The sequence below is a fragment of the Mustela erminea genome, chromosome 3 (genome assembly GCF_009829155.1).
Source record: "Mustela erminea isolate mMusErm1 chromosome 3, mMusErm1.Pri, whole genome shotgun sequence".
NCBI classification, from domain to species: Eukaryota; Metazoa; Chordata; class Mammalia; order Carnivora; family Mustelidae; genus Mustela; species Mustela erminea.
Window position 1 is genome coordinate 15,187,014 of NC_045616.1, and position 22,105 is coordinate 15,209,118.

Genomic DNA, 22,105 nt, shown 5'->3' on the forward strand with positions numbered 1-22,105 from the left:
TGAAGAAGTCTAGCTACTGTCTGAGGCTTCCTGACACCCATACTGAACAATAGCAAAGCACCAAAAATTCAGAATAGTAGCAGGGAGAGGAGTAGTGTAGGGGCAGGGTTATGATCTTTGAGAGGTCCAGATTTGTCTTGACTCTAGGAGAGAGGGGGAACATTGCCTAACTCAGTAATGACCAATGACCTTGAGAGTATATAGGACCATATTATAGTCAATAATTACTAGTCGTACAGTCCTGGTAACAATAACCTTTCTGTAACTCAGTAAATTGGGAATAATTTTAACATCTTCTAATGTAAAGCCAAGAGGGCCTCAAATGATGCTGAGTAGAGCCAGCTCCAAAGTCCTCTGAAATTCCTAGATCACTTTGGTGGCCACTGTCTCATGCGGTGTCTGGAACCATCCAAAAATATCCAAATATGTCATTTGTCCTGAGTTTTGTTGTGTGTAAAATGAGTGTTTTAGAATCCACCCTTTTTATAGATATAAGCAAATGCTTTTATTTTATTTTATTTTATTTTAAAGATTTTATTTATTTATTTGACAGAGATGTAGCAGGAGTGGGAACATAAGCAGGGGGCAGCGGGAGAGGGAGAAGTAGGCTTCCCACTGAGCAGGAAGCCCAGTACAGGGCTTGATCCCAGGACCCTGGGATCATGACCTGAGCTGAAGGCAGACGCTCAACGACTGAGCCACCCAGGCACCCCAAACTAATGCTTTTATGACTTCAGAGCAACCACCGGCCTCATACTAAAAGGATGGGCATGACCATATATCATTAATTAGAGAAATAGTCCTAGGTGAATTTAGACCTCAGGTCCTCTGATTATAAAATGAAAAACATGATATCCAAAAATCTTCTAAGCTCTAAAATTTTCTAGTTCTAGAATATGAGATTAGTTTCCTTAAGGCTCTCTTCATGTCATGATTCCTCAGACTGTAGATGAAGGGATTGACCAGAGGAGTCACCACTGTGAAGATGACAGTGGCCACCGTGTCTTGGATGGAGTAGGAGGATGAAGGGCGCATATATACCCCCAGGATTGTCCCATAGAAGAGGGAGACCACAGTGAGGTGGGATCCACACGTGGACAGGGCTTTCCTTATTCCATGGGCAGATGGCAACTTCAGCACATTGGAGAGGATATAAGCATATGAAAGGATGATACAGGTAAACGGCATCAGAAATATCATTCCCCCCACAGTGAACACCACCAGGTCATTGATAGAGGTGTCAGAACAAGACAGCTTTAGAATTGCATAGGGGTCACAGAAAAAGTGATGCACAGTATTGTCGAAACAGAATATGAGTTGGACCATGAGAATAGTGTGCAGCAGAGCATGCAGGTTTGTAATGACCCAAGATGCCGCCACTAGAAGGATGCAGAGCCTGAGCTTCATGATCATGGTATAGTGGAGTGGGCAGCAGATGGCTACATACCGGTCATAGGCCATCACGCTCAGGAGGAACCCATCCATGTTGATGAAAGTGATGAAGAAGTAGATCTGGGTCATGCATTCCACGTAAGAGATAGACTTGCTTCCCAGGATGTGATTCACCAGCATCTTGGGGATTGTGACTGACGAAAAGCAGATGTCAACACAGGAGAGGTTAGCCAAGAAGAAGTACATGGGGGTGTGGAGGTGACTGTCCCCGGTGATGGCCAAAACAATGAGCAAGTTCCCAATGATGGTGACCAAGTACATCCCCAAGAACAGCCCAAAGAGAACGTCCTCCTGCTCTGACCGCCCAGAGAGTCCCAGGAGAAGGAACTCTGTGACAATAGTCTGGTTGTCTCCATCCATGTCTGCAGGGGAGAAAATGTAATCACAGGGTCAGATCACATGTTAACATTTAAGCCAATGGATTTTGGAATAGTTTATTTACTTAGTTCAAAATTAACTAAAGATGAATAATCATTTTACAGAAAAATCCTCCTTCATTTCAAGAGTGTTTAATTACCAATGGCTGTAGTTCAATTTATTCCACTTTCTTTACTGAGTATCCTGTATTGATACTTTCATGTGTAGTATTTAACCCAGTCTAATAATTGAGATACTTAATTTCATTCAACAGATAAAGCAACCAGGGTCAGGATAGTTAAGTGATATTTCCACACTGACGAGACAGTAAAAGTTAGTAGATATCCAAATAGGGTGAAGTGCTTTTTTTCTGTGTTTTTTTTTTAAGATTTTATTTATTCCTTTGACAGAGATCACAAGTAGGCAGAGGGGCAGGCAGAGAGAGAGGGAGAAGCAGGCTCCCCGCTGAGCAGAGAGCCCGATGTGGGGTTCCATCCCAGGATCCTGAGATCATGACCCAAGCCAAAGGCAGAGGCTTTAACCCACGGAGCCACCCAGGCACCCCCTGTGTGGTATTTTTTGATTAGCTAACCATTTATTAGGACAACTTAACCATGTGGCAGGCTCTGTACTAAGTGCTGTATTACAAACCTACGGTCGTTATCTGTAACATTTGTATTTTCCCAGATTATGTAGATAATGGAGAATTTGCAGGTTTGGAAAGACCGGGTTGGCAGTTTGTCCCTAACATTTTGGCTGCTATGAGGTTGACCAAACCATAGATCACAGCTGTTGGGAAGGCTATCCTAAGCGTGCTGTTCAGGGTGTGGTGTGAAACATTCCTCTGATTTCTGATAGAAGAACAAAGACAGGTATATTTTTGAAAACGATACAGTCACATATAGCATATATGTATTCAATAATATAGTCCTTTTTGCTTTTGGACAGAAGGGATTTATTGATGGGTAAAGACCAAATTCATGTGTTACCTCCAGCAAATAATCCCAGGACTAAGAAATCATTATAGGATGGGGGGTGGTGGTGGTGGGAGTCAAGTAAAGCACAGTGAAAGACATGTTCCTGGAAAAATATATGGTTTGGGAATAGTAAAGGCGAGGGGACGCGTTCATTACTCAGGCCTGAGTGGAGAAAGGGGAGAAAGAGAGGCAGGGAACTGGTTTGTGATGTGACTCCGTGGCTGGGCCAGAAGACCTTGAAGGGAATATTCCTAGGAAGTTGGCTGTAGGATACACATAAAATGGAGACAGTGAGGTGCCTATCGCTGTGAGATTTCAATCAGTAAAATCAAGGGGAAAGCGCTCAGATTGGATGTTGTTTATTACCTGGACTATTTCTCAGATCATAGGTACGTAAAACCGTACTAGACAGAAGCTAGAAGGTGTTCCGCAAGGAGCGTGGTTACCGTGGACTGTAGACGCTGAGGGGTAAGAGAGATACAGATCAAGAAAACAAGACAGTAGCTGCCCAGCACCAGCAAATGTTCTGGATGTAAAGACAGGTGGTTTCCCATAATGGAAACAGAGGAAAAGATAAAAGAGGGGCAATAGGGTATCAAGTGAGAGTGGTCTGATCGCCTCTGGTTGGCTACCAAAGGCCAAAGACTGAGTAAAACAAGCCCAAAGTATTCCGTGCTTCCTGGTATGGAGTTTTTATGCCAGCATTGGGAGTGTCAGTTACGGGAGGAAAAAAAAGTTATAATTTCATAGTTTGCACCCCTAAAATCCAGACTCCCCAGGAAACCAGCCACATCATGGTAGTCACCCCCTGAATTCCTCTTCCTCTGAATGGCCCTTCACCGCCCACCCCTGAACTTTCACTCAGTCTCCCATGCAGCGTCCTCTGAGGAAGAGAGCGTTCCTGCCGGCACCCGGGGAAGGACTATACCTATGACTGGTCTCCTGCCCTGATCTCTCTGGAGTCGTGTTGGTGTGTGGCCATCTCTGACACAGGTGCATCTGACACAGGTGCAGCTTTGAGGGTTTGTGTTCCTGGACCTCAGAACTGAAGCTGCTTTGAGCCCTGTCCCCAGCCCCAGCTGAGTCCCCTCTGTGGGGCTCCGTGTGGCACCCAAGTAGCCTCCCTCTGGGACACCTAGATACTACGGGATGAGCAAACCTAGGGAAGCAACTGCTGGGAAGGAGCAGAGTAGGGGCAGCATGGAAGGGTCTGGAATGCCTTCCAGAAGAGTCTCTGGGGGTTGGGGGAGGCAGAATGACTTTGGGGCAGGATTTTTAGGAGCCCGCAGTCACTGATGCTGGCACCACGGACCTTAGCTCTCTCCTTCATCTCCCACTGCTGCTTTCCAGTTCCACCCTGGAAACAAGCTTGTTCTGTCCTTCCCTGGGCAGCACATCCTGAAAAGAGAAAGGGTTGTACAGGTCAAACCAAGACATGTGTCCCCTTCCCACTTGCTTAGGTGCAGAGGGATGTCATCAGTCTGTTTTTGCAGAAGTACAACTGTGTGTGTTGTGTGTCTGTGTGTTTCCATCCATGTGAATCTGTCTGTTGTTGGAGGTACCCCGCCCTTCTTACCGGGGTCTTCTCTGCTGTGAGATGTGGAAATGTGGTTATGGGACCCCTGTCACCACTGGCTCCTTGATTGACCCTGGATGATTGCAGGGTCTCAGCTCTGAGGACTGAAGAACCTTTTCTCACTGAAGGAGAAAATCTGGAGTTAGACAATGGGGCTCTCCCAGGTCTGGCTTGGAGGATTGGGAGCAAAGAAGTAGATCTTTGTTCCCTGGAGACTGGGACTTTCTTGGGGCTCTAGGTAGCAATAGTTGCTAAGGTTGGGGGTCCCTAGGGTAGATTCCCCATAGCTCCGCTAGAGACACACATACCAACGGCTCTTTGTTCCTCTTCTCTCTGGACACCACTGTCTCTGTGTGAGAGGAACTCAGTTTGGTGCTCAGACTTGTCACTCCCAGTTACCTCAAGTATGTCTTATGTCACAGAATCTACCTCATCCCTTGCTCTGCCCAAAGCGGACCTGAAGAAAAATCGTGAAGTCAGTGAAATTGGCCCACCTACACTATAGCAGCTCTGTTCTGGATACACTTTGCTCCTGCCCTGACTCGCTTGGAATCCTAAAGTTTTCAGGACTCTGAACTTTTTCCTCTCTCAAACATACAGTTTGATTTGTTAATTTGTACTGAGAAAGTAATTATTTAGAACAGAGCCTCAAATCTGTGTTTTAATCTAATAGTGACTATGTCCCCAGCGCAGGAAACTGGAGGCATCGCCTAGAGATACTGGCCTGTAGACTGGGTAGGGGTTCTGGGGACGGGTGTGGATGTCGTCATCTAAATGGTATCTAATGGCTCTCGGAACTTGGGTGTGTATTTCTAAGTTTGCATTTGTATGTCATACACAAAGCAAAACTTTCAAAAGATGTATATTTCAAAACTCACCTTTTAAAAAATAGAAAAAAAGGACACAAATGTGAAGTTGGGCAGAGATGTTTAGGTAAAAATTGAGAGAATCGGGGTGACATTATTAATTATGGATAGGGTAGTAATTAAGTCAACCAGGAGCATAAGTCATAAAAGACTAACATCTTTTTTTAAAAGATATTATTTATTTGTCTATTTATTTATGTGCAAGAGAGAGGAGAGAGACGGAGGAACAGAGGGAATGGAATAGACCCCACACTAAGTGCAGAGCCCAACTTGGGGCTCGATTTCATAACCCTGAGATCTCTACCTGAGCTGAAATCAAGAGTCGAGCGCTTAACTGACTGAGCTACCCAGGTGCCCCAAAAAGTAATATCTTATGATAATAAGGGGAAAACTCTTATGAATCACCAAATGAAACAGTGTAACAACAGTTTACATAAGGCAAAGGCTCATGAAAATTTTTAAGATTGATTAAATTAATATCTTGATAGACTTTAACATACATTTCCCAGAATGTGATAAAGTAGTTAATAAAAAAATATGGCAGAGATTTTATTTAAACCATGAGGAAATCTGATTTCAAAGACATCTAGTTCCACCCTGTAAATGGAGATGACACATTCTTTTTCCAGCCCAGGAAACAATCACATATTTGTGATTTGGTCCTTTTTAGGCTATCACAAAAACTATTGATAGGGGCCCCAAACACTGATTTTATAGAATACATCCTCTTTTTTAAATAATCTTATTTATTTATTTATTTGACAAACAAGAGATCACAAGTAGGCAGAGAGGCAGGCCGAGGGGGTGGGGGAAACAGCGTCCCCGCTGAGCAGAGAACCCGATACGGGGCTCCATCCCAGGACCCTGAGACCATGACCTGAGCCAAAGGCAGAGCCTTAACCCGCTGAGCCACCCAGGCACCCCTAATGCTATTTTGTTTATTGAAGTACAGTTTACGCACGATGTTACATTAGTTTCAGGTATATAGTACTGTTTTTGACCTTTGATTTGCACTCTTGCCTACCTTCTTGCCATCTGACAGATGACTGTCCCATTTCTTCTTCCTTAAATCCCCCTAATGTAGGCACATCACACTTTGAGGCAGGTCAGTATTTTATTATCAACATTCTGACTCTGTTACACCCGGTGGGTGTACTTACCTTAACTTTTTTTCCTTGTACAAGTTTTGGATGTTCCTGAAATTAATCATTGCGTATTTTTTTCATTGGTTTCATTTTCATGCCTTTATTTTTCCCCTATTCCAAAATTAACTCTTCCAGGCTTTGAGTCAGGCCCCATTGAAGGGTACACTTTGATGAGTCTGGTTAGTCATGTGCAGTCGTGTAACCATCACCACAATCAACTTACAGAATGGTTCCACTATCCTACAGTTCTTGGCCTCCCTTTGCAGCTGGTAGCTTCCCACAACCAGATAGGTTCCCTGCATTATTATACAAATTGTTCAATTTGCCAGTTTCTATGGAAAAACCTGATGAACTTTTGATTGAGATTGCATGAAATTTCATCAATCAAAAATTGCCAGCCTGGGGTGCCTGGTTGGCTCTTTTGGTGGAGGCTTAGACTCTTGATTTTGGCTCAGGTCATTATCTCAGGGTTGTGAGGTCGAGCCCGGGATCGGCCGCTGAGCTAGGAGTAAGGAACCTGCTTAGGATTCGCTCTCTCCCTCTCCCTTACCCCCTACCCTCCTGGGTGCTCTCTCTACAAAAAAAAAGAAGAAAAAGAAAATGGATAGCTTAATAGCATTTAGTTTCCTGACCTAAAAGCATAGCGCATTTCTTCATTTTAAAAGGTTTTCTTTCATTTCTCTCATGAATGCTATTTTTAGTCTTCAGTGGACAGATTGCTCACATTTTTGGACAGCTTTAAACACTAAATATTTCATATTTTATGCTAAATTAGCATTTATGTAGTTACATAATCGGCATTTATGTAACTAGTACTAAGGTTTTAATTTGAATTTCTCATTGTTGGTTGTATGACTTTTTAAAAAACTTGCCCTTAGATCCTAAAACTTCACTAACATCACTAATTAGTTCTGGTAGATTGTTTATAATTCCACCATAAATTCTCTGTGTGAGTGTTTCGTCCACACACATATGCATTTTTCTTCTTTCTTTCTAATCCAGTTGCTCTTCAATAAAATTATTTTCTGCTCACAGCACTTTTGATACCAACAAATGGGTCCTGTCTGGTTTTTTGTTTTTTCTCTCCCCCCCCTCTGCCAACTGACAACCAGTTCTCTCTTGGGACACCACTTGGGTGTCCCATAATTCAGTTCAGTTCTAACACTATCCTGACCTAGCATAGACCCCAGAGGTTAAGGGTATGGTCCTACAAGACTGCCCCAACCTCAGATGCCAGTTACAAGTAGTGGGTCCCTAGGCTACCCGCACTCTCTCTAATTTGGCTACAAATTGAGATTTCAATGACCCCTTCCTCAGGTTGGTTAATTTGCTGTGATGGCTCACAGAACTCAAGGACACACTTTACTTACTCTCACTGGTTTACTATAAAGGATATTATAAAAGATACAAATAAATAGCCAAATAGAGAGGCACCGTAGGGCAAAGCCAGGGATGGCCCTGAGTATAGGAGCTTCTGACCCCATGGAATCTAGAGGTGCCAGCCTCCCAACACACAGCTCCTCTCAGAAACTCTGAATCCTGTAGTTTAGGAATTCAAGCAGAGAACGCTGTGTAGGCATGTTGGTTAAATCATGGGCTCTTGGTGATTAACTCAATCTCCAGTGACTCATCCCTCCCTGGAGGTGGGGGACTGGGGTTAAAAGTTACAACTGACTGGTCACCTCGTTGATTCCTCTGGTCACCAACCCTCATCCCGAAGCTATCTAGGGGCCCACTGAGAGTCATTTCATTAGCATACATTTAGGTATGGTTTAAGGGGCTTATTATGCATAACAAAATATGGTCCTCTCTCCCCCTCACTCGGGAGATCCCAAGGGTTTCAGAAGCTCTTGTGTCAGGAACTAGGGATGAAGATTAAATATATATATATATCCACTTACACCACATTTTTATTTCTTCTTATTGTTTCATTATACTGGCTGGAGCCTCTAGTACAATATTGAGTAGAAGTGGTAAGAACATACAACCCTGCCTTGTAACTAATTTTTAAAAAATTTATTTGCGAGAGAGAACATGAGTGGGGGAAGGGCAGAGAGAGACACAGAGGGGTAGTAGACTCCTTGCTGAGCACAGAGCCCCATGAGGGGCTGGCTCCCAGGACCCTGAAATCAAGACCTGACCCTAAATTAGGAGTGTGATGGTTAACAGTTGACCTACTGAGCCACCCAGGAGCCCCCTTGTTCCTAATTTTAAGGGGAAAGTAGTCTCCCTTTCAACATCATGAAAGGGATGATGGCTATAGTTTTTTCATGTGCGACTTTAATCAAGTTAAAGAAATCTGTTCCTATTTTGCATGTATGCTGCATTTTGTCTGTTGCATTAGCTGTGTCTATTGGGATGGTTTTCCTTTTTTTAGTTTGTTAATACAATGAATTACAATGGCTTGCGTTTCTAACATTAATCCCACTCTGCATTCCTGGGGTGAAGCCTGTTTGGTCATATGTATTATCCCATTTAACTATGATGAGATACTGATTTTCTAAAGTTTTATCCAGGATCCCCAGTGAATCTATATTCATAAAGAATATTGGTCTGTCAGGGCATCAGGGTGGCTCAGTGGGTTAAGCCTCTGCCTTTGGCTCGGGTCCTGATCCCAGGGTCCTCAGATTGAGCCCCACATTGGGCTCTCTGCTCAGCAGGGAGCCTTCTCCACCCCCGCCCCCGCCCCAGCCTGCCTCTCTGCCTACTTGTGATCTGTCTGTCAAATAAATAAATAAAATCTTTTAAAGAAAAAGAATATTTGTTATTATAATGTTTGATAAAATGAATTGGGAAGGTACTCAAACCTTTTCAATTTTCTGAAAGAACTTGTGCCTAGTTTTATTACATATTTCTTAAAAGTTTGATAGATTTCATCAGTGTAGCCATCTGGGCCTGAAATCTTCTTTGTGGGAAGTTTTTTAAAACTATAATTCAGTTATTAATTAGATATAGGACTACTTTGCTTTTTATTGTTGAGTTAGGTTTGATAGATTATCTTTTGTAAGATTGTCCATTTCATCTGATTTATCAACTTTACCGGAATAAAGTTGTCCATAATATTCTCTTACCATCCTTTTAATGTCTCTAGAATCTGTACTGATGTACTTCTGTCATTCTTTGTGTTAGTCTTTTCTGTCTTATCTTTGTCCTGATCGGCTTTGCGAGAGATTCTAGTGTTTTTCATTTTCTTAGTGAACCAGCCTTCAGTTTTATTAATTTTCACTATCACCTGTTTTCTATTTCATTGATTGAAACTGTCAAAGAAAATACGAATTGGACAGTAGTTAAAGTGGCAAAAACAGATTTTATTCAGGTTTATTGCAATAGGGAAAGGAGTCCTAAGTATAAGAACCAGGTTTAATTCAGAATATAGCCTGAGCAAGTTGGAATTTTTAGTCAAGGAGCAAGGTGATGGAAAGTTGCTAAGAGGGACACCAGGTATAGTGGGGGCTTCTAGTTAAGACCAACCAAAGAGGATTCTTTGCTGAAGACAGACCAGGATGGGCAGACCTCACTTGAGGGATGCTGGAAGATGTGGAACCCACCAGGGATGGAGGGTGACCAGATACCTAGCGGGGGAGATTCTGGTTAAACTGACTTTGAAGTGTTCTTGCTAAAACTGGGATTTACAAGGAAATACACAAATGGGCCTAAGAGAAGGTTCAGGAGCCCGACTCATACTTTGTCCATGAAAAAATCTTTGTCAACAATCTGATCTCTGTATGTTCTTTTTTCTTCTTACTTTCGGTTTCATTTGCAACTAGAAAGTCATTTGTCTAGTTTGTTAAGATAAAGGTTAGGTCACTGATTTAAGACTTTTTTCTTTCTTCCTCTGTCCCTACCTCTCTCTCCCTCTTTCTCTCTCATCTCCTGCATTGGGGGCATTGGAGAGTACATGGTTTTTCAATGTCAGCATGCCCTTTGCAAAATTAGAGCCAACCCGGGGTTCTGAATGGACTAGGAGGCAGGACGCCCTTGAGTGTCTGGATCTTTTCAGGTCAGGGAATTCCTTTAGGGTCAGAGTTTCCCAAATCTCATAGTGCCTTTAGTCTGGACATGTTGGTGCTCTAAGCTCTGGGTGCCCTAGAAGGTTGTAGAGGAACATTGTGAATTCAGGTTATTGTGCCCACTCCGAGGTGTGCAAGTCAACACTTCTTGGAGGATTCCTGTGTCCTAGGGACTGAATTCAACTGTGTACCCTCGGGATTCAGGAATCAGATAAGGTCAGAATGACTCTGAGGGCTAGAGTCTCCCAGGGATTGTGGTAGTTAAAAGAATGCTAATAAATGAAATAAAGTAGCACGTTTGCCTGTGTTTCCTACATTCAAAGTACATCCTAAATGCTTCTCTCTCATTGACTCTCATTCCTCCCATCTTCATCAGGTAGGTACAGGTGATCCTCACTTTCTGTGGGTTCTGTGTTTGGGCAGTCGCCTACTCACTAAAATGTATTTGAAACCCAGAGAAGGTCAGTACTCGGTGTAATGCTCTTTGGCAGCTGGGCAGGCATTTGCAGCCGTGCGCGTGCGCAGGGGGTGAAAACTTCGAGTCGCCACGCTCCCAGCCGAGGTCAAACAAAGCCACTGTTCTAGCTGTTCTGCCTTCTTGTTTTAACTTCCATGCTGTAAATAGGTGTCTTTTTGCAGTCTCCTAAGTGCCACCACTTCTTGCATTTTTGTGTTTTGGGGGGTAATTTTGCTGCTCAACGTGGCTTCTAAGCATAGTGCTTCAAATTCTAAGTGCAGGAAGGCCGCGATGTGCTTTAGGGAGAAAATATATATGCTCAGTAACCCAGGTTCAGGAGTGAATCACAGTGCTGTTGGCCCCGAGGTCAATGTTGGTAACTTAGCAATATGTACTAAAATAAGATATCTTTAAACAGAAACACATACAACAAGGTCACATATTGATTGGTGATAATGTTGTGGCCAGGGATGCCTGGGTGGTGCAGTCAGTTAAGCATCAGACTCTTGGTTTTGGCTTAGGTCTGACCTCAGGGTCCTAGAATCGAGCTCCCTTGTTGGGCTCTGTGCTCAAAAGGCAGTGTGCTTGAGTTTCTCTCTTTCCCTCTCTCTCCTGCGTGCTCTCTCCCTCACAAATAAAAGAATTTTTAAAAAAGAAAATATTGTGGAACCTCTTTTTTTGGAGCAGTGGTTCAATATTCACTGACTCGGTGTTTGTAGTGACTTTATGGAACATAGCTACCTCAAAGAGAATCAGGGCACCTGGGTGGCTCAGTCAGTTAACCATCTGCTTTTGGCTCAGGTCGTGATCTCGGGGTCCTGGGATCAAGCCCCGTGTCAGGCTCGCTGCTAAGCCAGAAGTCTACTTCTCCCTCTCCCTCTGACCTTCCCCACTGCTTCTACTTTCTCTCTCTCCCTCTCTTTCAGATGAATAAAAAATAAAAGAGAATCAACTATATTATTATCCCCAGATGATAAAGCTGAGGCACAGAGATATATTAAGAAACGAGCCCAAGGGTCGCCTGGGTGGCTCAGAGAATTGAGCCTCTGCCTTCGGCTTGGGTCGTGATCTCAGGATCCTGCGATCAAGCCCCACATCGGGCTCTCTACTTGGCAGGAAACCTGCTCCCCCACCTGCCCCCCACCCCACCTGCCTCTCTGCCTACTTGTGATCTGTCAAATAAATTTTAAAAATCTTAAAGAAAGAAAGAAAAGAAATAAGCCCAGGATCACATAGCATAGCAAGTGGTATAGCTGGTATTTGAACCCAGGGCTGTTTGGCTTTAGAACTTACACCCCTCCCCTCCACACCATTCTCCCTCTTGTAGGATGAGAGGCTTCTGGGCGTCAGGCCTCCGTGATGGTCGAGAGTGGCAATTGGAGTCAGGATGCCCCCTGGAAGACCAGATGCCCCTAAGGCTCCCAGTCCCCTGACGGATTATGGGTATTCTGGAAAGGCAAGTCAAACTGTCAGGGTCTCAACGTCCTTGGGGAGCAGGGGTCGTGGGTCAGAGTTTCTTTGTAATATCAATCAGTCTGTCCTGGATGGCTGGACAGTTTCCCTGTAGGCTTAGGGTACCTTGAGGTTGCAGGCTGTTTTGGAATTCAGTGTTTGCTTATAGGTCCAAGTTACTGGGTGTTGGGGCATCAGGATGTCCTGGGGCTTGGGTTGCTCCAGGAAATCACACTGTATGCTGGGGTAGGAGAAAGGTGGGTATCTTGGATCGATTCTTCTCTTCTTGAATGTGGTTATGGACTGAATGTTCGTGTCGCCCCTGCCTCTACTCCTATGTTGAAGCCCTAAGTGGGTGTGACAGCATTTGGAGGTGGGGCCTTGGGGAGGCAATCGGAGGGAGATGAGATCCTGAGGCGAGGACTCCAGTCTTGGGGTTAGCATCTGGACGTGAAGAAAAAGAGAGGCCAGAGGTGCTTCTTTCTCTCTCTCTCTTATCCCCAGATGATAAAGCTGAGGCACAGAGATATTTTAAGAAACGAGCCCATGGGTCTCATGAAGACCCAAAAGGCAGCTGTCTACAATGCGGGGATAGGGTCTTCCCCAGGAACCGAATCAGCTGGCCCCTGGCCCCTGGACTTACCAGCTTCCAGAACTGTGAGAAATAAATGTCTACTGTGTAAGCCACCCATCCTTGGATATTTTGTTATGGAAGCCTGAGCTGATGAAGAGAAATGTACATCCATTTCTCCTAGAGGGTCTTGTTACAATACCAATTCTGTTTCTATAAGACTAAGGGGGGGGCCTGAGATTCTGCATTTCTAACAAGCTGCTGGTGCTGCTGATGCTGCTGATTGTGGGCCATGTTGGAAACATAAAGCTCCTAGAGGATTTGGGGGGTGTCTTAAATTGTCAGGGTGCTTTTAAAGGATGTGTGTGAAAGATTAGCATGACCTGGGGATCCAGATTGTCCCTTCCAAGAGGCGCAGGGTGTCTCTATTGGGTCAGTGTGTCCTGAGGGGTTAGGATCTCATGGCAGGGTCAGGGGGATCTTTGAGTTGAGGCAGAACATTCTGGATTTCAGGGTGTCCTAGAATATCCTAGAATCCTGAGGTATCAGGTTGTCTTGAAAGGGTCAGGATGGCCTGCAGGTGTCAGAATGGCTCCCTGACTTCCTGAGTCTAAGTCATCTCAAGAAGCTGACTACTGTGGTTGTCAGGGTGTCCTGACTGCCCAGGGATCTGGGTGTTTCAGGGTTTCCTTGAAGAATCAGAGTGTCAGGATGTCATGGGACTCTCAGTCTCCTGCAGAGTCCATGAGTCCAAGGGGTCAGGAAGCCCCTGGCATTCCAATGCTCCTCAGGGTCAAGGTTTTCTATTTCAGTGAACTCAGAAGGTCATGGAGTCCCAGGGGTTCTGAGTGAACAAGGAGGAGGCGATGTGGGGGAAGAAAGCAGACCGTACTTGAGAACTATGGTCTCCAGGACACCCATTTTGTGGCTCAGGTTGTCCTGCTGTGGCAGGGGAGTGGGGGTGGGGGGGTATGTCTAGTATATTCTGAGAATCAGAACATCTAGGAGGGGCCAGAATGTACTGGTGTCTTTTAGCTTTTTAGATTCCCGGAAACAGATCCTTGGATGTCACCAAGGCAGGCCCGGCTCCTGGCCCACATCTACACCCCCTCTCCCTGCGGTGGGGTTCTGAGGAAGGGTCTTGGGAGGAATGCATTGGCTTCTTACCCTGCCTACTCCCAGGAGGGGATTTAATAGGACAAAAGAACTTGGTCCTCTGGGAATACGAGCTCTTGGCCCCAGTCCCTGGACCCTCCAACTGAGCACCTTCCCTCATCCGGCTTGTGATCCTCCCCAGACGAAGGGGCCCTGGTGGCCAGGCAATGATTGGACGGGCCCCCAGGGGCGAGGAGCAGGTCACTCCTCCAAGGCTCAGGGAGAAGGAGGCGGTGTGGGATTGCAAGCTGGGGAAGTAGGCAGCTGAGAGCAAAGGGAGAGGACCGCATCGCGGGGACAGGGGACCCGCAGCGGGAAGTTGAGGCACAAACGGAGACAGAGTCCGGGCAAGGCAGAGAGAATGAAATGATACTTAAGAGAAGGAAGGGGGAGTTAGAAAAAAAGATTAGAAAAAAAGAGAGATAGTGAGAAAGGCCAAGATATCCCTCTGTACCTAGATCTACACAGAGAGCCAGAGGTACATACAGAGGGTGAAGGAGGTGTAGAGGGGACACACCAGAGAAAGACTGACCAGGAGCAGAGACTCGGGGACACGGGGGACTGTACCTCTTAGGTCTCTGTTATTAGTCATGGAAGCGGAAGGGAGGAGTGAGCAGGGTAAGCAAAAGAAGGGGCGACTTTGCACCAGCCCCTGGCCCCAGAGCCACGGCGTCGCCGCTGGGACTCTGACCTCCACGGCCGGTGAGTGAATCTCCGGGCTGGACCTGAGGAGGCGGCAAGTGGGGGGTGGGGGTGCTCCACGCTTAGGCTCCTAGGGGGCAGTGGCTCCCCACGAGAAAGGTGATAAAAAAACAATCTGAGAATGCTAAAACCTTGGGCATCTCAGAAAGTGCGGGGAGGGACAAGTTGTTGGCTTGGCAGACGGGACCCAAGACCCCAGTGTGGATGGGCTGCAGAGCAGCACCCGCAGTTGGGGGTGGGGTTGGAGGTGATGACATCCGGGACCTCACTCCCGAGCCCCTGGGTCACCCGCTGCTCGGCCTCCTCTGAGATGGGCAACTGGGGGGGCCCGGGCTCGGGATCCCCTGTGACCAGCAGCTCGATGCATGTGTGTCCCCCAGGTGGACCAGGAGCCCTGGGTGGGAGCCACACTCTTGGTCCCCATGGGGACGGGTGCCTCAGCTCCAGACATCTCCTTTTCACAGTGTGTCCCTTCCAGGTGTTTCCTTTCGCTCTGTGTTCTCCCTTCCCCGGCTGGCTCTCAGACTAATTAGTGTGGGGGCTTAGTGAGCCTGTGTGGAGGAGAGGCAAGCCTTTCCCACGAGCTCAGGTTCCGCCGCCCGGCGGCCCAGGCCAGGGCCAGGGTAGGAGAGAAGATGAAATGCATGTGAGGGGAGGGTGGGCCTGAGCACAAGAAGGAGGAATGTTGCATCTGCCCAGGTGGAGGGCTTGGGAGGATGGGAGACGTCTCAAGAGGGTGTGTGCTCAGTGTGAGCCTGGGGAGCAGGGACCCGGTGTCTTAGAAACATGGACAGTCTGTTAGTGGCTCAAAGCAAAGAGGAGCCCCGTGGGCTGAGACCCTGGAGGGTGGTACATGTGCTCAGAGAGTTGGAAGGCACAGGAGGGGTGCCTGTTGCACGAGAATGTTCCACGGGCATGGGCATACAGTGAGGGGAGGCGGTCAGGGCCCTGGGAAGCAAGTTTATCTGTACAGTGTGTACGGAGAGCAGGGCGCAGGTCAGGGCACCCTGAGGTGAGGCCAGGACGAGGCTGAGCTGCGTTCAGAGCTGAAGGGTTTCTGGTCAGGGCAGAGTGTGCCAGCAGCAATGGGGCACTGAGGAGAAACTGGGGAGGGGAACAGGTGGGTCCACTCCGCACAACCTCTGTCTCCCCTCCCTCCTCAGACACCGGCCCTCGGCCCTACAGGAGCCTCTCTGGTGTAGGAGTGCGGAGACCAAGGTTGTCCCCCCATGGAGGACAGAGGGGTCGCACACACTCCCGACGCCGCCACCGCACCACCTTCAGTCCCGCACAGCTGGAGCAGCTGGAGGCAGCCTTTGGGAGGAATCAGTACCCCGACATTTGGGCCCGAGAGGGCCTGGCCCGGGACACAGGCCTCAGCGAGGCCAGAATCCAGGTGAGGCCCCAGGATCCCCCTCCTCTTCTGGGAAGAGATGCAGATCTGGTGCCCGGGAACTGCTGGGCTCTCAATTCTCCTAGACATTAGAACTTCCCCCTGAGCATTCCCCAGAACACAGCCTTGACCCACAGTCCACACCGCCTCACCTACTTCCGGAATGTCCCTTGAATTGAACCCAAGCTCTAACCTGATCTAATTTGAATTTCAGCATCCTACCCTCAGCCTTAGCTGGATGTGAATTCCAGCAGAAATACAGTCTTAGCTGTTTGCATGCCCATGTAGCCTTGTCCCTAACCATGGCCTTGAAACCCAGCCAGCCTGCTACTCCTTCCATCCGAACCATCGAGGTAGTTAATCTTAGGTACAAACCCTACCCGAAATCCAGCCCCCATCTCTAACAGTTAAACTCATCCAAAGTCTTAATCTCTAATAACCCTCTGGGATGTTTCCTATTCTCCATGGAGGGGAAAATGTCATTTGGTGTCATGGTTTATCTCTTTCTCATGGGAAGCAGACACTTTGGACTCTCCCAGATTTGCAGTAGAGCAAATCTCGACGCAGATTGGGGGTGACGGTCTGCGTCTTGTTTCGTGAGAAGGCCCAGCTCAGCTGTGCCTCTGGGAAGAGCTCTCCTTCCTCTGCGGTGTGGGAGAGGCTTATGTTCAGTACCTGAAGCTTCTGTCATTGACGGGGAGAATGTCCCTACTTGAGAGAGGCTCTGATGCGGCTGTTCTCCCCCTCCCTCAGGTCTGGTTCCAGAACCGCAGAGCTAAGCAGAGGAAGCAAGAGCGGTCACTCCTCCAGCCACTGGCCCATCTGTCTCCTGCCACCTTCTCTGGTTTCTTGCCCGAGTCCCCTGCTTGCCCCTACTCCTACCCAACACCGCCTCCACCCATGACCTGCTTCCCTCACCCCTACAACCACGCCCTTCCCTCTCAGCCCTCCACGGGCAGTTCCTTTGCTCGACCCCACCAGCCTGAAGACTGGTATCCCACCTTGCCTCCAACGCCCACTGGCCATCTGCCCTGCCCCCCACCCCCTACCATGCTTCCCCTCAGCCTTGAGCCCCCAAAGTCCTGGAACTAAGGTCAGACAGGTACTGATATGGAAATCCCCCCCACCCCAGCCTGTGGTCCTGGTGAAATGCACAGGAAGTTGGGTGGCTTCCCTTCCTTCCAAGGTTCAAGTAGAAATTTAGTGAGAGGCAGCTCAGAGACTGGGAATTTAGAAATGGGAGGTCATGCTGAAGAAGGCCCACAGGTCATTAGTTGAGGGAATTTCGGTAGGTGAACCTACTACAAGATAGAAGTAAAAAGCCTCCGGGGAGGTGACTAGTGGAAGGGCAGGTATTGACGGAAGCAGTTGTTGCTACTGGTGAATGGAAGTGATTGAACATGACAGAACTTTCCGGGCTATGTTGATTAAGATCACAGTTGAAGATCTTCATACAGCAGTTTCTAGCTCTTTTTAATAAGGCTTTCGATTCAAAGTCTACCTGTTCATCCTTTCTCCGTCACCCACCCGCCACCCAAATCGGTCATTCATTTTTGTTCATTAATGTTCTAGGAATACTTCTTGAATTTTTTCTTCTCTTTTCCATTCCAGCAGACACTTTGCCTTTTCTGGCCCCGTATCTTCTAACTGGTTCTCCTCAGTGGCTCCCTTAGCTCCAGACTTTCCCCTTACCAACAGGACCCTGCAAATCTGATCATCACAGAAAAGCTCTCCAATATCTCATAAACAATAAAAAAAAAAAAAACCAAACATCTGAGTCTTCAATATTACCTTCAGCCTGACTTTGAAATCGATTGCAAGTCATAACATATATGGTTTCCGATAGAGAAGAAACAATGAGATTCAGGGCTGACTTTTCCAAACGCCAGCCAGGAGCCTTAAGGCTCGCAGGAGGTCATTCCCAGGAAAGACCCCGCTGGGAAGTCCCTTGGTCTGAGCCCCCCTCACAGAAACCTGACGCGGCTTCATTGGTGGCCCCGTTTATATATCCTATTGCTTATAAGGTATTTTACTCATTATGTGCTTGCTTACCTCCCTTATTGGCAGGCCCATAGAAAAGTCCTGAAACAAGCCCCTAGGAATGGATATTCATGTTATTTATAAAATTATATATATATATATATAAAATATATATATATATAAAAGCCTGGAGTTAAAACCTCTGTACTGTGCCTTTGCCCTCCCATGGATTTATCTGCTTGGGCCAGACTGCCTTCCAGAAATGTGCTGCCAGCTCCAAAACTCCCCCAGTGTTGGTTTCAGCACGTCCTTGTTGACCTGCACCGTTTTGACCTTCTTGTCCCCTGAGGGCGATGTCTCCTTACTGCTTATTTGTCAGTTTTCATTTACAGCGCTGCTAGTGAGAGGGGGAACAGTGTCACCTTTACTGGCAACTTGTATGTTTTCTGTCTGGCTTCTTTGAGGTATTTCTGGATTTGTGTATTGGTAGAATCATCTTTCTTTAGTGATCGAGGGCGCCTTGTGCAGTAGAGGTAGAAGTCGCTTTTTAGATGTGTGGTGGCTGTCCTTCGCTATTTGTTACTTGTTTTCTAGCCTTTCTGAGCAAGGTTTTCCTGAGAGAATTAAGCCCTAATGCTGTCGGTACGTATCATATGTAACTTCTGTTTTCAGTCCCTGGAGTGCTACCAGTTATGTAGAATTGGTAGAACCCAAGAAATATTCCCATGGGTCATTCTCTGCATGGGGTGGTTTGGCCAAGGAACCTCTCCCCTTGTTTTTATCAGCTCCAGCCTCATTCCCTCTGCCATCCGGATCAAAACACTTCACTTTGAATTATCTGAACTTTATGTGCAGTCATGCACAGTTTTCATGTAATTTCCTCCTGACCAGCCAGCCAGTCTTACCAGTCAAATGTATCTGGTCGTCTGACACTGATTTGTGAAGCCCTGCTTTTTCACACACACTAATTTCTCCTTTACACACAAGACAGTTGTAGACGCCTGGTTCTTCCCATCAGTTAGCTCATCCCTTCTGGCACCACCGCCATCTTAGGGTTATAATTCTGTGAAATTTAAGGATTATTGATATCTTTTAAAATGTTAAGTCATGTTATCCAAGCACAAATGTGTCCTGTCATTTTTTTCCAGACTCTTCTTATATCATTCAGGAAAGTTCTTTATGTATACACACACATATATCTAAAACAAATCTCAATAGGAGTTTTATAAATTACAAAAGTACTCTTTGTAACAAGTCTACTCAAAATATTATACATATATGTGTGTGTAAATATACACACATATACGGCAGTATATTTATATGTGTATTAACCTGGATTGACTCCGAAAGCCTTATTTGAGCAAAAAGCATTTTTTCCCAGAGAAGTACTTTCACTATATCATATCGTTTATATAAAGTTTTAACTGTGCAAAACAACGTGAAAGGTGGAAAAATTTTAAATGCATATTAGGATGCATATAGATTAAGTAAAAATCGCAGACCAGCAGTTTCTGGAGGGCGTTTGCTCCCTACGGGCCCCTTCTCTCGGCTCACGTGGGAGCCCTGGTGCCTCCAGTGCGGGAGAATGACCCGGCACACTGGAGCCTTAAGGGTTAACATGGCATCACGGAGTCCTGGCAGGTTTTCTTGTAAAACCCAATGGAAGGGCAGGGCGCGCCTCAACTCTTCTCGTTTCCCTGTCCTTCCTCCTTGGGAGAAGTGATACTCTTAAAACTGGCAGAGGGTTGGAATCTGCACCCCAGTTGGGAATAAAAAAAGAAAGAAAGAAAAAGGGGAGCTCAGCTGGCTCAGTCCGTAGGGCATGCGGCTCGATCTCAGGGTCATGAGTTCGACCCCCATGCTTGGTGTAGAGACTACCTAAAAAATAAATTAATAAACTTTAAAAAAGAAAAAACCAGTCCTACAAGCAGCAACATCCCCTTCCACCTCCCCGTCAACCAAAGGGGAAAGCAGCCACTCGAGGGAGAAAAGGTTAGGAATTCGTCTTTGCGCTGGGAAATGAAATACCAGTGAAGACCCTCCAGGTGGAGCATGCAGGGAGGGCACAGGCAGTGCGCGTGCGCGGTCCAAGGTAGCCTCTGCAGGCGGCAAGTGCCTTTCTGTGCAACGAAAGCGACCGGCGATCCTGATTTACCAACCAGGCCTGAGAAAGCAGAGGTTGTAAAACATTTAGCTGCCGAGAGAAGCTTCCGTTGCCAGGAGCATTTCATCGAGGGACCAGCGGGAACCCGCAAGACTCCAGGTGGGGGCTGCTTCTGGCTCCACGGGTCTCACCTTACCCGGGAGCTGGAAGGCGGTGCGTCCACTTCTCCGCAGGAGTTTGGCGCATCTCTGGCCTGCGGGCTGTCTGGCCAGTGCACACTGAACCTGGCCGCCTTGCAAGATGCAGCTCTCCGGTTTGGAGCTCACTGTCCCCGAAACGTGGCTAGCGTGCCACCCATGATAGCAAGTCTTGAGAAGACTTGACTTCCATGCGCATTTTCAGTCTTCCTTCAGAATCGGGACGCCTGGCTCCCGAGATTGGCAAGAGAAGTGTAGACCCCGGTCCACTGCTTGCCTGACATCTCTACCAGCCCCTACTTGCTGTGCCCAGAAAGACCTCTCCAGTTCCAGGTGCACTCAGACTGCTCGTCAAGGTGCCGTCTACACTACTCAACCACACAAGGGCGCCCCCCTTTGGTTCCCTGGGGACCAAGGCTCAGCCTTCAGGAAGATGGAACTGGGGACTATATCTTGCAGACCCTAGAAAGGGGATCAGGGCCATTCAGACAGGGAATCACTGTACTGGGGACCTGGGTATGAGACCTAACTGGGAAATGGGGCATGGGCAGGGACCCTGAGAACTTCTCACTAGGTAGAGGGGAACCAGACAGGGCCCTCCCAGTGCTGGGCCCACACTAGGGGCCCAGGTGCCAGGCTCTAAGACTGTACTGGTTGGGTGCCTCGCCCCAGGTGCTTATCAGACTTCTTATTATTTTCCCAGTTTCCCAGTACCCCCATTCTCTCTTTTCTGAGATAGGTGCAAACGGTGAGGCTGAAGTTCCAACAGCAAGAGGGGTTCTGAGAATTTGCCTGGTTTGTATTTGGGCTGTTAGCTTCAGTTTTCCAAGTTCCTGCTCCGCTGAGGTGCCTCCTCTCTTCCCTCCCATCAGTCTCTGAGTTATGCCCCCTTAACAGTTGGCATCTAAAGGCCTATGGGATCCTTTACTTCTCTACTAGCACCCAACTAAGAAGCCCAAAGTGGAATAAAAGTAGAGGTCAGCCCCACAGGGTGACTCAGAGAGAGTGAGAGAGAGAGAAAGGGAGTGTGTGTGTGTGTGTGTTTGGGGCTAGTGTCTGGATAAGTATAGGAAGCCACATGGCCACATGACCATGCACTTATCAATTTATTTGCAGGACTCCTGGATCCATCTGAGCCCTGGTGTCCTCTTACCAGCAAATGGGACCCAGAGAGCTGGTGTAGTGTATCCTAACTAGCAGCCAGAACACCTCTGGGAGATTTCGGCATCTTCTAGGGTGAGATGGGCCCATGCACTCCAGGGTCAGGGGAACAGAGACCCCTCAAGATCCTGAGCCAGGTGAGGGAGGTGAAGGGGGGACACATGGGTGTAGACAGCTGCCTCTCCATCACATAGGCCCTTCCGTCACAGGGACAGGGATCCCAAGGTCAAAGAGGTCAGGTCCTCTTGCCCATCTCCAAAAGACAGAACTGACCCCTGACCAAGCCATCTACCTTGAGAGCAATGGGGAAGAGCCAGCTACCTGCTCAGTGCCCGTGCCTCCCACCACCACCTCCCCCGCTGCACCGTTATAAACACTTCTGCTTCTAGTTCTCAGGTAAGGCAACTAGAAAGCTAGTTCTGTGCAAACATTTGTGAACCGCCTACCTTAGTGTCAAGATGGGGGTCAGATGCAGGGACTCCTCTTGAATCCAAGAAATCCTGCCAGATGCCAGGACATACCAGGATGGGGAGGACCACGTGAACCCAGC

At 47.3% G+C, this 22,105-nt stretch overlaps 2 protein-coding genes across 2 annotated transcripts; one reads left to right on the forward strand and one right to left on the reverse strand.

Annotated features, from left to right (window-relative positions):
- Positions 1-873: 873 nt before the first annotated feature.
- On the reverse strand, positions 874-22,037 carry LOC116587163 (olfactory receptor 1E1-like). The gene is made up of 2 exons (XM_032337900.1): positions 22,002-22,037; positions 874-1,814 (listed from the first exon to the last, which is right to left on the reverse strand). Exon 2 carries the CDS (start codon positions 1,810-1,812, stop codon positions 874-876), a length of 939 nt encoding a protein of 312 aa, XP_032193791.1. The 5' UTR covers positions 1,813-1,814; positions 22,002-22,037.
- Positions 14,284-18,254, forward strand: PROP1 (PROP paired-like homeobox 1). The gene is made up of 3 exons (XM_032335342.1): positions 14,284-14,720; positions 15,884-16,116; positions 16,867-18,254. Exons 1-3 carry the CDS (start codon positions 14,609-14,611, stop codon positions 17,203-17,205), a joined length of 684 nt encoding a protein of 227 aa, XP_032191233.1. The 5' UTR covers positions 14,284-14,608; the 3' UTR covers positions 17,206-18,254.
- Positions 22,038-22,105: the final 68 nt, after the last annotated feature.